Here is a 12542-nt window from a genome sequence, read left to right on the forward strand (position 1 = left end):
GACTCTGTGGACTGTTTTTCCGCTCATGGATGGAATTATTTTCCACAAAGCTGGGACTAAAAAATATTTAAATAAAGGAGATGATTTACACGTCATTTCACGCCTGTTATCCGATAACATCTGGAGCAGTTTACACATTCACCTAACAGGTGAAAGGTCCCTCATTTGGCTCAGAGAGTGGTTGCATCAGGCATGTGTGGAGCTACCTGCTGTGAATAAAGGAGCAGCCCAAAGTAGCTTTATATATGATAATATCTGGTACAAAGACAACATATAAAAAGGCTGAAAACTGAGAAGCAAGTAGAGCTGGGTTAAAATCTGGAGCTTTTTAATGTAATTTTGATCGTGTTGTTTTCTGAGAAAACTTAAATTTTATCCAAAATGCACTTTTTAAGGCATTGTGTCTCCACGTGTGATGGGTGGCTGCTCAAAACAAGTTGGAACATGTGAAAATTCCCATTTTCACCTATTTTTAACACCAGGATCAACATCCAGTCCCTGTTCTTCCACCAAAGGGAGAGAGCATGTAATCGGTCTGTTTGTTTGTTTGTTAGCAGTCAGGCGTCCACAGTTTTAAGGTTTCATTTTCAAATTTTGTGTGATGGTCGCAGGTCAAGGTCACAGCAACTGTGAAAATCAGTAGAAACTTTCTACTTCCCACAAAGGCCATTGGGTTGACTAAGCATTTGATCTTCATTGTTGGGATCCCAGGTCAAAGCTGACCTTGAAAAAAACAAAACATGGAGTAATATATTATATGAAAAGACACAGAGACGCCATAACAGGTTGGTGGCATCGTGTGGTAATACAAACATCAAAGTTTTAATGCAGCCTTTAGCCTTCGGGGTGCGATGTGAGCTATGGATGCTCTCCTGTAATAGCAGTTTTACTAGTATTCAGGTAAAATCAGCTGATTCTGATGAAATGACCCTAAAAGCTTATTTAACCCTGTGGGAAAGCATCTCATTCAAAATAAAGAAGAAAACTTAAGATTTCTAGAATTTGAAGATTTCTTGGTTTTAACATGTTTTCTTTTCTTTCACACAAAAACTTCAAACTGTGTAAATCTGAATTCTGTCTTTACAGTTTAGACTTTATTTTTATGCATGTCCACCTCAGGGCCTTTAACCTTTGGCCACATGGATTATGAACAGTAACATTACTTGGTTCTTCCTTAAAAAGTGGGTGGACAAGCAGAAACCCGCAAACTGATCAGCACGGATAGCCAGCACGTCACAGAGAACTGCAGCAGAAGAAGTCTTTGCTTGAAATTTGATTTATTTGCTAATAAAAGCCTTTGAAACATGAAATGCTCACGATTGTTCTTCACTACATCATAGAAACATGTAAAAAATAATAATAATAAAGAACATAGTGGCACAAATTTTGTTTCCACAAACATTTTTTTAGTCATGAGTGTATATGAGAGGTCTGAGGAGATTCATCAGGATCCATCCATCCATCTTCCTGCCAGTTATCCGGGTTCAGATCAGTGGGGCCAGCAGTCTAAGCAGAGACGTCCTTACTGCCCTCTCCCCACACACCACCTCCCAGTCATCTGTGGGGATAGGGAGGTGTTCAGAAGCCTCCTACCTGTAGGGATATGGTCAAAATACCTCACAGAGGTGGTGTTCAGGATTGCTGGGTGAGATTCAGTGGCAGAAAAACTGATTCTGCTTTTTAAACTGAACTTTTCCAAACCTGAATTCATTTTTTACTGTTAGTGATTTAAAAAACCTAAGAGAGGAGTGTGTGTGTGGGTGTGTGTGTGTGTGTGTCAGAGCGAAGTAAAGAGCCGGGTGGAGGCAGGAGATTTTTTTCAGTTTAATCCTGGTTGTTCGGGTCGTAACAGCTCTTCATCCATCAGCCGCACGGTCAATAAACGTGATCAAGTTTGATTTCAGTGCAAAGACAAACTGATGGTGTTTGAACACTTCAAGTGCTGCAGTCACAGAGAGTCACCTTTAGCAGCTCGCCGATCGATCAGCAAGGCCGCTCATCAATACTGTAGTGTGCTTCAGAAGCTGATGAGGTATTTCACTGTTTCACACCCAAACTCACAAAACGGCTTTTCTTAGTATCCTTTCTTTAAAAAACAAAACTATAAAAATCAGTACATGTCTCCTCTGTATCAGGTGCTTTGATTGGCAGTTAAACACTACAGGAAACAGTTAATGACTCTGTCAAAATAAAACAACAAATTACACATGTCTCTTTTCACTACACATATAAATAAAGTCTGACAGTAGAAACGGAATCAAATTTTTTTTGTTTTGTTTTGTTTGTTTTTTTAAACGTGTGATTTTATTTTTTCAAACAGCCCTCGGATTCTTCATCGTTTGTCACCAAAAACAGTCGCTCGCGTTCTTCGCATTCAATCAGGAAGAGAAGAAGAGTCTCGGAGCCGCGGGAGGTCTGAAGGCACTCGTTCAAGTGTTTAAGTCGGCGTTGTCGGCAAAGCGCTCCTCGCCTCCAGAGGAAATCATTTGCATTGACTGGCATAAGGCAGCAGGTGACTCCGCCCACCGCCATTTTTTTTAAAAATCAGTGTGACATCAGAGAAGAGGTAGGTGTCTTCTCTGCTGCGGGTCAAGTCCAGGCTGAAGCTTCAGCCTCACAGTGCGGTCACATGACGCTCTCCGACAGCCTGCCACCATCATGCGAGGCTCCGCTGGTCGAGCTCAGTACCGGGAGGTCGATGACGACGACGTCCTTCCGCCTCACAGAGTTGTCTTTGGAGTGATAGTCGTCGCTCTGATCCTTCGCGAAGTTTACAAACACCTGAAAGTACAAACATCAGTCAGAGCCTCTGCAGGCCACACCCCCTTAGTACCTTCTTAGGTGCGTGCGAGTCTCTACCTGGTCCAGCGTGGTCTGAGTGACGGAGTAGTCCTCGATCCTCAGCGTCTCTTTATTTTTGGCCAGGATGGAGAAGATGTGAGCGAGCGAGGTGAGCGAGGACGGCAGCTGGTACTGCAGCATGTTCCGGTGCTTCTCCTTCAGCGTGCTGCCGCTCAGCTCGCTTTCAATGAACTTCATGACGGGCAGCAGGTCGGGGTTCGGCCCCGCCACCCGCAGGATGATGGTGTACCCATCGCCAAACCTGAGGCACAAAACCGGGAGTTCAACACTGAAGATACTCATTTAAAATAAACTCACATTAGAGGCTCTCTGAGCACAAACTTCTCTGACCGATCAATTTAAAAAGCTGGATTTGGAGGATGAATGTGTTTAAATGTAGCTGCTGTCGTGTGTCAGTGAGCGCTACCTGTTCTTCAGGTGCTGGACGCTGCCGAGACATCTGAACCGGCCGTTCACCATGATCGCCATCCTCGTGCACAGAGCCTCACATTCCTCCATGCTGAAACACACACAGCCGCTTTAGTAAGCACACGCAGAGGGGACGCCAGCTGGTGTCACGATGACTGTTTAACATATGTTTGGCTGTGCTTGTAGATATCTATTACTGTTTTTATCACCAGCCAAAGGATTAGTCACTGATGACAGTGAGCAATTTTGGAATCAATAAAGATAAATCTGAACTGGAAATATAAAAGTGCCAAAAATGTTCTACAGATATGGTAAAAACATGTCTCAACCTTTCAAAATCTCTACCAACTAAACTGAGCGACTGGCAGACCCACTATGAGGACGCATTAACCATGAAACCATCCGCCTGTCCTCGTGTTTACCTGTGCGAGGTGAGGACGACGGAGCGGCCCTCCTTGATGACGCTGTGGATGCAGTTCCAGAGGGCTCGGCGGGCCTTGGGGTCCATACCCGTGGTCGGCTCGTCCTGTAACGAGTAGGATAGCCAGGTTGAGGTTGGCCCACAGATGCAGCAGGAAGCAGAAGGTAAAGGTGAGGAGGAGGGGGAGGAGTGTCATTGTAGCCACACCTCCTCTACCTGCACCTGACAAAGCACCGGCTCTCGTTGTTCTGTGCTTCAGACCTTCCCGTCTCCTACTCCTGTTTTCCTCAGCAACTCCTTTAAATCCTTTTCCCATTACACAACCTCCACCCTTCCAACTCCACCTCACCCCCCCACACACAAATCCTACTGTTAAGCATCTGCACTGTGATTGGCTGCCTTGGTTCTGCTGCTGTTGTGCAACAGCGTGTTTCTTCAGTTACAAGACGAGTGACAAATTAAAGGAAAAACCTGCAGTCTTGACCCCTGCGGTGAATCTGTGGCTCTGCTTCGATGCCCCTCGTGGTGATCTTACTGAATCTTACTTCAATCTAGTTTTACCTTTAACTAAAGTTAGGCAGTGAGGTGCATCTTACCAGAAACACTACAGGGGGCGCTCCGATCAGAGCCATGGATGTGGACAGCTTCCTCATGTTTCCTCCGCTGTAGCTTCCAGCTGCTTTATCTGCATACTTGACCAGACTCAGCTTCCTGATACCCCACTCTGCTACCTGTCAATCAAACAGCAGCAGAATCATCACGATGAGCATTATCATGGGCAGCAGATGCACAGCAGTGTGTTGCTCAGGGTGTCTTATTATTTAAAACTGCATATTTACAATGTGTGTTGGCAGTGCATGTTTGCTTTGTGCTTTTGAGTGTTTGCAGTCTGTTGGCAGTGTGTTTACACTCACGTCACACACTTCCTTCTCAGGCACCCCTCTTAGGATGGCGTACAGCTCCAGGTGCTCTCTTCCTGTCAGCAGCTCGTTGATGGCGTCAAACTGAGGGCAGTAACCCATGTTTTGATGCACCTCGTCAATCTCCCGCAGGATGCTGCAAACACACAGATATTAGCATGAAGAGCAGAAAAATACTTTAATTTAAATTTAGATTAATCCTCTTGCTGTCCCACCACTGCACCTGTGCCTAGTGTGACTTTTTGGTGGATGGAGGACGGTGTGTGAGGGCGAAGGCCCTGCAGGGAACACTGCGCAGCTCTGCACGTGAATTGCTGACAATTATAAAATAATGGAGCAACTTCCTGGCTTTGTTTTAGCAACTTTGTTTGAGCTGCTGAACGAGGATCCGAGCAGCGAGTAATGAGCTGCTCGGCTGTTAAAGCTTCAGCTCAGGTTCTGTTTGCACAGTCAGAAGAAATCACGAGAAGACAAAGCCCTCAGAGATGAAGACGCTCATGTCTTTAGTTAATTAATCAGTGTTCATGATTTGGAATAACATGGCGGCTGGCTCCACAGATTTTAAATCCATGATTTTTACCTTAGATGTTCTTCCTGATACAACCCCAAAGAGATTTCAGGATCGATCCAGAGATCTTTCACTTGTTTGAAACTTTTTTTGAAACTTTTTTACGTGTCACACATCGTCCTACCTTCTCTTTTAAAATGAGGTTAAATTATTTAATTACCGTACGACTTATGGCCTCCAATTTTAAGGCCCAACCACGTGAAGTGAAATGAGTTCTCAGTGAACTAAATCCTCAGAATAAATCTGCAGGAAACCAGGTCAATCCCCGACTCCAACACACAACAACAACAACCCAGAAAGTTTCAGCTCCAATAAGCTCTGAGCTGCTTAGACCTTTGACCTCACCTCTTCCCAGCCAGGAAAGCCTCTCCTCTGGTCACTATGGTGTCTCCCGTCAGCATCTTGAAGGTGGTCGTCTTTCCGGCTCCGTTCACACCGAGGAGGCCGAAACACTGAGGACGCACATTTTAAAATCACCATTCACAGGTTAATTTTTATGAAGGTGATGGTTTGGTTTTAGAGGCTGAACTGAAACATGAGACTGCAGATCGAGCTCACCTCTCCGGGAGGAATCCCGACACACAGTCGATCCACCGCCGGCTTCTCCTTCCTCTTAAACACCTGCAGGACACAGTTCACTCGGTCACGAATCATTTACTTTGGATTAAACTACTTCCAATCTCCAATAAAGATTAACAAGCATCATAAAAATACACATACACAACAACAGATTTGTTATAATCTGGGAGAAAGAGAGAGTGACTCATTAGGTTTTCTTTCTCAGGCTCCTCCAGATTTGAGGAGGAGCCTGAGAAGTTCCCAAAAGAAGAATGGGCTGGGATTGCTCAGGAGACGTACACGAGACTTGTTAAAAACTACAAGAAACGACTGCAAAAATTAAACAAAACTGACTGTTAGGATGGGGGCTAATCATCTTGACCCTGGTAGTTTCTGGTTTTGGTGAAAAAATTCTGTTTCTGTGTGGAAAGTAAAATAACGTAAGCATCTGAAATAAAACCAGATGTTTGGAAAAGCTGTGTTAAAATTTCCTTGCGTTGGGTAACAGCTCTTAAGAAGTACTTGCTTTGTTTCATTAATATAGTTTATCAGCGTCATTCAGCCTCTGACTGTGTGTTTGGTTCAGGTGGAAAAAACAAGTTGGATAAAAATCTGCACCTTCGTCAGCTGCCGAAGTTCCACGATGTCTCCTTGTCCGAGGCCGTGGACGATCCTCTGTCTCTCTCGGGCCACGTCCTCATCCTCCTCACCCAGAGGTGCCAGTTTGGTGAGCTTACTGACCGGCCTGCACACACATAGACGCACAAACACGGTGCTCATAAAGGCTTTCCTGCAAACTGGTCTACATAAGACGAAATGAAGCGATCCAGGTGTGCTGACTCACTTGGGTTTGATGCAAAACCTGTACTGAATGAGGACGGTGATGAAAAAGAAGACAACTCCCTCCACAGCCATGGCGAGCAGGTTCTTTCCCACCATGTCCCACTCCAGAGGAGAGCGGAACCTGTTCTCACCTGGAACACGACCACAGCGTTCACAGAGCCATTCAACAGCCTCACATCACGCTGACTGACTACAGACAACAAATAAATAAATGCTGCGATCAGAAACTGGAAAGCTACCGAATCTCTCGAGGGCGTCGGCCATCGCCTGGTTCTTCACCATGTCGATGAGACCTCGACCGAGACAGAAATGAGGGAAGATGAGGAGGACGTTCTTCAGGATGTCGTTGATTCCTCCGATTTCCTGAAAAGAATGGAAAGTCAAACCGCTGCTCTCGGGTTTATTTTCATTCGATCTGTGAATCGTTTTAAAATCTAGCGTCGGCGTCCGTGAGGACTCACGTTGTTTCCGAACAGCTCCATGACGAAGGTGGAGATGCTGCCGTTGATGCCGATGAGGATGTTGACGCTGGTGAGGACGACGTACGCCGTGCTGGGGATCTTGAAGAAGAAGGAAGCCGGGTACATGAGCGGCGTGATTGACCAGCTGGGAGAAAAAGGAAAACAAAGGTTTCTGTTAGAGCACAAACTGGCTCGGTGTCACTCTCTGATGTAGTATGATACAGTGGCAGCATGCAGTACACTGCAGTACTTTGCAGTATTTTGCAGTATCTGACCCGTAGAGCAGCAGCAGCAGGGCGAGGGTCGGCAGATTTGTGGATGATACGTAGGCTTTTTGTTGGAAGCAGATGAAGATGAGGATGACGAGCGTTGCCGGGACGATGTAGTTGCACTGCAGAGACAAGCAGGCATCAGCAAACACCCAAGCGCACAAACACACAGGACACAGGGGCACTTGTTTCGGGTCTCACCATGTCCCATATGAAGTTGGCGGTCCAGTAGAGCAGCGGATGGACGCCACTGATGAAATGCATGTGTTTGGCTTTGCTGACCCGCTCCTGGATGAGGAAGACCACGAAGCTCGCAGGCACGAAGGACATGGCGAAGATGACGCAGATGGACACAAGGACGTCCACGGAGGTCGTCACCCTGGAGATGAAGAGCAGAAGGAGGTGGTGGGGAGAGACAAAGAGGGGGGGTTAAGAGGACTGAGGTGCAAACAAAGACTGCCGACAGGTGTGTCGTTCAGGTGTGCACTCACAGAGCGACCTGGGACAGCTGCTCCTTGGTCAAGTTCAGCGGGTGGTTGACGGCGCTGATGCCGTACTTGCTGGCGTCTCTCCCCTGAGGGAGGTTTGCCCTGAGGATGGCGTTGTTCATCACGTTGATGAAGGCACCGATGCTGTGCCAGCCTTTGTTGTTAAACCAGATCTGAGGAGAGAGGATTCAAGGACAAACCAGTGAACAGCCTCTTCAGGTTAGCTGGCGTCCCCTCCTCCCAACAGAGCCGTGAATGACCAGTTTTAATCCGCAGGTTTGACTAAACTGACTCTTTCAGCTGTCAGTGGGTGAAGTGAGTCAAATATTTGATTGAAGGACTGATGGTTTTGTTTCTAACATGTAATTAGTAATAAAATCAAAACATATTACATTACAAACAAAACAACAAAGAAAAATGACATCAAGTTGTCTGTAAACCACACAATTTACCTGCCGCACGTTCATGTTGAGTCCACAAAAGTCCACTCGTATTATTAGATTTCAATAATTGGAAAAAATGTAACTATAAAACGATTTTAACTTAAGTGTTTCCCAACCCTGAAAAAACTGTCTTAATATCTCCTGTTGATATAAAGCACGAAATGCTGGAACGCTAATTCATAGTATAAAGACCAAACAGACCTTCATTGAAAATACTACAGTTATTATTGCAGTCATACTCCTGAGGCCGGCGCCACCATGTGTTCTCACCTTGACGTTGTTCTTTGTGTCGAGACCGTTGATGAAGCCAGACAGAGTGTCCAGGAATCGATCTGCAGCGGCTCCCTGCAGGAAACAGCAGTCACATTTCAAAGTCTTACTTTCCCTTTAAAGAACCAAGGGCTGGTTCTGGATCACACAGGTGGACTGGCTTTCCTCTGATGAACTTCATTAGACTAAAGATAAATTATTTCTGACCTAAAATATATCCACCATCTCAACTTAGATTCTGATGGTGTAATTGTCTTTTGAGTTCATCAGCCTGTGAGTCGAGCCTGAAGCCGGTGTGTTTTTAGTAAAACGTCTGCTTTGTAATAAACCCGACAGCTTGGAGGAATGTCTGGACAATAAAAGCTGCAATGAGTCAAACATGTTTCTCTCTGACTGACCTTCTCTAACTCAAAGATCTTTCGGACTCTCTCTATGGCGTCGTCGATCTCGTTAGCCGGAGGGAGGACTTGAGTGCTCCTGGCACCCAATGAGAAGCCTCCGTACCTGTAAAAATACCAAAAGAAAACAGCTGAGCACCTACAAATGACCAACAGATGGTGTTTATGATTTCAAAATAAAACCAGACACTGACCTGAATTCATTCACCCAGACTTTGTTCTTCAAGCTGTGAAAACAGAAAAAAACTTTCAGTCTGGCTTGTGTTCAGGTGTGTGTGAGCAGGTGAGTCCTCTGAGCGTGTGTGTGTGTGTGTAGGTGTGTGTGTAGGTGTGTGTGTGTAGGTGTGTGTGTAGGTGTGTGTGTGTGTGTGTGTGAGCAGGTGAGTCCTCTGAGCGTGTGTGTGTGTGTGAGCAGGTGAGTCCTCTGAGCGTGTGTGTGTGTGTGAGCAGGTGAGTCCTCTGAGCGTGTGTGTGTGTGTGTGAGCAGGTGAGTCCTCTGAGCGTGTGTGTGTAGGTGTGTGTGTGTGTGTGTGTGTGTGTGTGTGCGTGTGTGCGTGTGTGTGTGTGCGTGTGTGCGTGTGTGTGTGTGTGTGTGTGTGTGTGTGTGTGTGTGTGTGTGAGAGCAGGTGAGTCCTCTGAGCGTGTGTGTGTGTGTGTGTGTGTGTGAGAGCAGGTGAGTCCTCTGAGTGTGTGTGTGTGTGTGTAGGTGTGTGTGTAGGTGTGTGTGTGTGAGAGCAGGTGAGTCCTCTGAGTGTGTGTGTGTGTGTGAGAGCAGGTGAGTCCTCTGAGCGTGTGTGTGTGTGTGTGTGTGTGTGAGCAGGTGAGTCCTCTGAGTGTGTGTGTGAGAGCAGGTGAGTCCTCTGAGTGTGTCTTACCTCTTGCCAATGATCTGAGCGTGTGTGTGTGTGAGCAGGTGAGTCCTCTGAGCGTGTGTGTGTGTGAGAGCAGGTGAGTCCTCTGAGTGTGTGTGTGTGTGTGTGTGTGTGAGAGCAGGTGAGTCCTCTGAGTGTGTCTTACCTCTTGCCAATGATCTGAGCGTAAGTCTTCACCAGGTAGTCGGAGATGTTTCTCCCAGTGAGGTTCTGTAGGATGTCCGTTTCACTCAGCTTCATCTGAACGACAGGAAGAGTCCCTTTTTATTTAACCACAATTTCACAGGGTGCTGCACACAGGTGGGTCAGGCTTAGGTCAGGTAAATCTAAGACTAAAGTTGGGCCAAATGCACAAAATAGCGTTTTTTTTTTTAAAAACTATGTTAAAACTAATTTAATATTAAGTGTGTTCAGGTGATTCTTTTCAAAGTTTTTCTAAGCTTACAGAAATTCCCCTTCAGAGAGCTCAAAGTGGCTTTGATAAAGTTATTACAGCTAAAAAAACGATTACACTAAAAACCTATTGTTGGAACATCTGCCAGCTAATGAGGTTAATTAGCAAGTTGACTGGGTGTAAAACGAGCATCCCATAGAGGTTGAATGTGTGTGTCCTCCTTTCGTATCTGCCCACCACTCCCCGTGCTCTGACCTCAGGTGGGGGCAGACCTCCGGCTCCAGCCGGGCAGTCTGGCAGCATCTTCTTCTTGCCATCGCAGCTGCACATGCAGGCTGGAGAGGGATCGTCCATGGTCCAGTTTCTGGAGCTAAAGAGTTCCAGGACGCTTTCAGGAACTTCAGGAGTGTACCAGTCCTCATCGCCCATCGTACAGGGTGCCTCTCTACAGGGAGGAGGAGAGGAAGAGACAGAGGGTAGAAAAAAAAATGTAGTGAGGTTTCAGGTGAGTAAAAGCTGATTCGCTCACACGTTGATGAAGACTAGTTTAAAGTGAATGTAATGCTCAGGGTGTCGAAGTTTCTTACGGGTTCGTGTATCCGTCCATGCAGCGAGTCCCAAATCCCGGAGCGTTCAGCAGCGCATCTAAAAGCTTCTGCATGTTGGCATTTCCAGGAGCATCATCACTGAGAGGACGAAAAACACAACCACAGTCAGATCGCAGGAAATACCTCTGGATAACTCAGTGAGAGTTCAGGGCAGTCGTGTACCTGATGAAGGTCGCTTGTTCCTGGTACATCCACGGCTGCAGCTCCAAACTGGGATAAACTCCAAACGGCGGCACGATGAGACTGAAGACCAGAGCGATGCAGACAAACACGGCCGGAAGGACGATCTGAAACACAGATTTTTTTCCCCGATGAGCTGCAGCAGGCCGGTTTGATCAGAAAGCAGCAGCGGGTTTTTATCGCTGGCGACGGCATACCTGAGCGAAGAAGCCCTTCCTGGAGCGCCGGGCATACAGAAACCGCTTCCACATCAGAGCAACAAACTGCTGCCTCCTCAGAGTCCAGCCTGTCACCTGATATGAGCCTTTACCGTCAGTACAGTTCAGCCAGTCGGTTTCTTTGCACTCTGAGAGGAAACGAGGTCACATGATCAAATAAGAAAACGTTGAGAGTGCGCAGACAGGATGTTACAAGACAACAAAAGTGAGAAACTTCTCATATTTGCACTCGTTACTCTGTACAGTTGGCGCTTTATTTTGAAATTCCAGTCTTTTGATTTCTTCCCTTGAATTTTGCGCCCCTGGTATTTTATCCCATTGTAACTCTCTGTGAATACATTTTGCTTTGCTGTGTTTTTTTTGTACCTTGGTCTTCAGAATCATTGCAGTCATCGTTGTCATCATCTGTTAACGGTCTCAAGCAGCTCTGAGGGTCTCCTCCACCGAAAGCATGAGTCCTCCTCCGCCTCTGAACAGGAAGTGTCCCGTCTAAACAAAAAAACTTGGAAATGTGATTTCAGGCTCTTATTTTGATATGTCACAGTCAGACATCACTCCTTCCTCACCTGAGGTCACTTCGGTGTCGACTCCGTTGTCTTCAGCCACTTTCAGGAAAATCTAAAGTGACATAAAACATTAAAACTAATGTCATACTTTTGTTTTCATGCTTCACGGTGATTCACCGAGAAGAATGCTTCACAAATCAGTTTTACTCAAATGTGTCCCACCTCCTCCAGGGTGGTGTCCGACACTCCGTAGCTGGAAATGCCGAGGTCGGAAAGCTTCGTGTCCAGGTCTTTGAAGAGCTCCACGAAGGCTCCGTCTTTGGCAGCGCTGTACGGCAGGACGTAGGTCAGCTCGTGTCCCAGGTCCTCCACCAGGCGGGCGTCGGGGACGTGACGCAGGATCAAGGCAGAAACCAGCGACACGTCCGGGGGTACAAAGGGGATATTGCAGGTGGATGCTGCTGGGCCATTTTCTGAAGACGGAGACACAAAACAAATCAGATCCACCGGACAGCGAACCAATCAAACGCTCTGTGGGAACAGAGAGCTCACCGATGGTAGCGGCCTCACTTTCATGTTCGCTGCCGAGTCCTGCGTCGCTGCTGCTGACTGAGCCGCACTCCTCCTCCTAAAACACAAATGGTTTTACTTTAAGGTATTGCTACTGCACAGGAATTAATAATGCTAATTAATACTCCAAATGCTAAAGAAAAATACTATAAGGAGACAACTACACGGTAAAGGTAAAATACTGCAAAAATACTTTTCACTAACAGACAAACTGCTGAAAATTAATCAATCGTACTGGAATACAGTGTAAAGAAAGACCTATATACTACTGAAAACTGCAGAGCT

The 12542-nt window shown here is 46.4% G+C and overlaps 1 protein-coding gene across 1 annotated transcript in view; it reads right to left on the minus strand.

Annotated features, from left to right (window-relative positions):
* Positions 1 to 1260: 1260 nt before the first annotated feature.
* Positions 1261 to 12542, minus strand: part of abca1b (ATP-binding cassette, sub-family A (ABC1), member 1B) — a 40736-nt gene continuing 29454 nt past the window's right edge. The window contains exons 23-49 of the mRNA XM_004571152.4: positions 12240 to 12315; positions 11910 to 12160; positions 11748 to 11799; positions 11548 to 11670; positions 11161 to 11309; positions 10946 to 11070; positions 10763 to 10861; positions 10431 to 10620; positions 9927 to 10021; positions 9104 to 9136; positions 8910 to 9015; positions 8512 to 8586; positions 7802 to 7971; positions 7512 to 7689; positions 7317 to 7432; positions 7042 to 7186; positions 6820 to 6943; positions 6582 to 6711; positions 6356 to 6482; positions 5738 to 5800; positions 5525 to 5631; positions 4606 to 4747; positions 4288 to 4422; positions 3693 to 3796; positions 3269 to 3361; positions 2860 to 3103; positions 1261 to 2781 (exon numbers count right to left, since the gene is read on the minus strand). Of these exons, the coding sequence (XP_004571209.3) occupies positions 2626 to 2781; positions 2860 to 3103; positions 3269 to 3361; positions 3693 to 3796; positions 4288 to 4422; positions 4606 to 4747; positions 5525 to 5631; positions 5738 to 5800; positions 6356 to 6482; positions 6582 to 6711; positions 6820 to 6943; positions 7042 to 7186; positions 7317 to 7432; positions 7512 to 7689; positions 7802 to 7971; positions 8512 to 8586; positions 8910 to 9015; positions 9104 to 9136; positions 9927 to 10021; positions 10431 to 10620; positions 10763 to 10861; positions 10946 to 11070; positions 11161 to 11309; positions 11548 to 11670; positions 11748 to 11799; positions 11910 to 12160; positions 12240 to 12315 (3408 nt within the window). The 3' untranslated portion in view covers positions 1261 to 2625. The remainder of the gene's footprint in view (positions 2782 to 2859; positions 3104 to 3268; positions 3362 to 3692; positions 3797 to 4287; positions 4423 to 4605; positions 4748 to 5524; positions 5632 to 5737; positions 5801 to 6355; positions 6483 to 6581; positions 6712 to 6819; positions 6944 to 7041; positions 7187 to 7316; positions 7433 to 7511; positions 7690 to 7801; positions 7972 to 8511; positions 8587 to 8909; positions 9016 to 9103; positions 9137 to 9926; positions 10022 to 10430; positions 10621 to 10762; positions 10862 to 10945; positions 11071 to 11160; positions 11310 to 11547; positions 11671 to 11747; positions 11800 to 11909; positions 12161 to 12239; positions 12316 to 12542) is intronic.

Source organism: Maylandia zebra, linkage group LG2 (assembly GCF_041146795.1).
Source record: "Maylandia zebra isolate NMK-2024a linkage group LG2, Mzebra_GT3a, whole genome shotgun sequence".
In the NCBI taxonomy this organism is placed as follows: domain Eukaryota; kingdom Metazoa; phylum Chordata; class Actinopteri; order Cichliformes; family Cichlidae; genus Maylandia; species Maylandia zebra.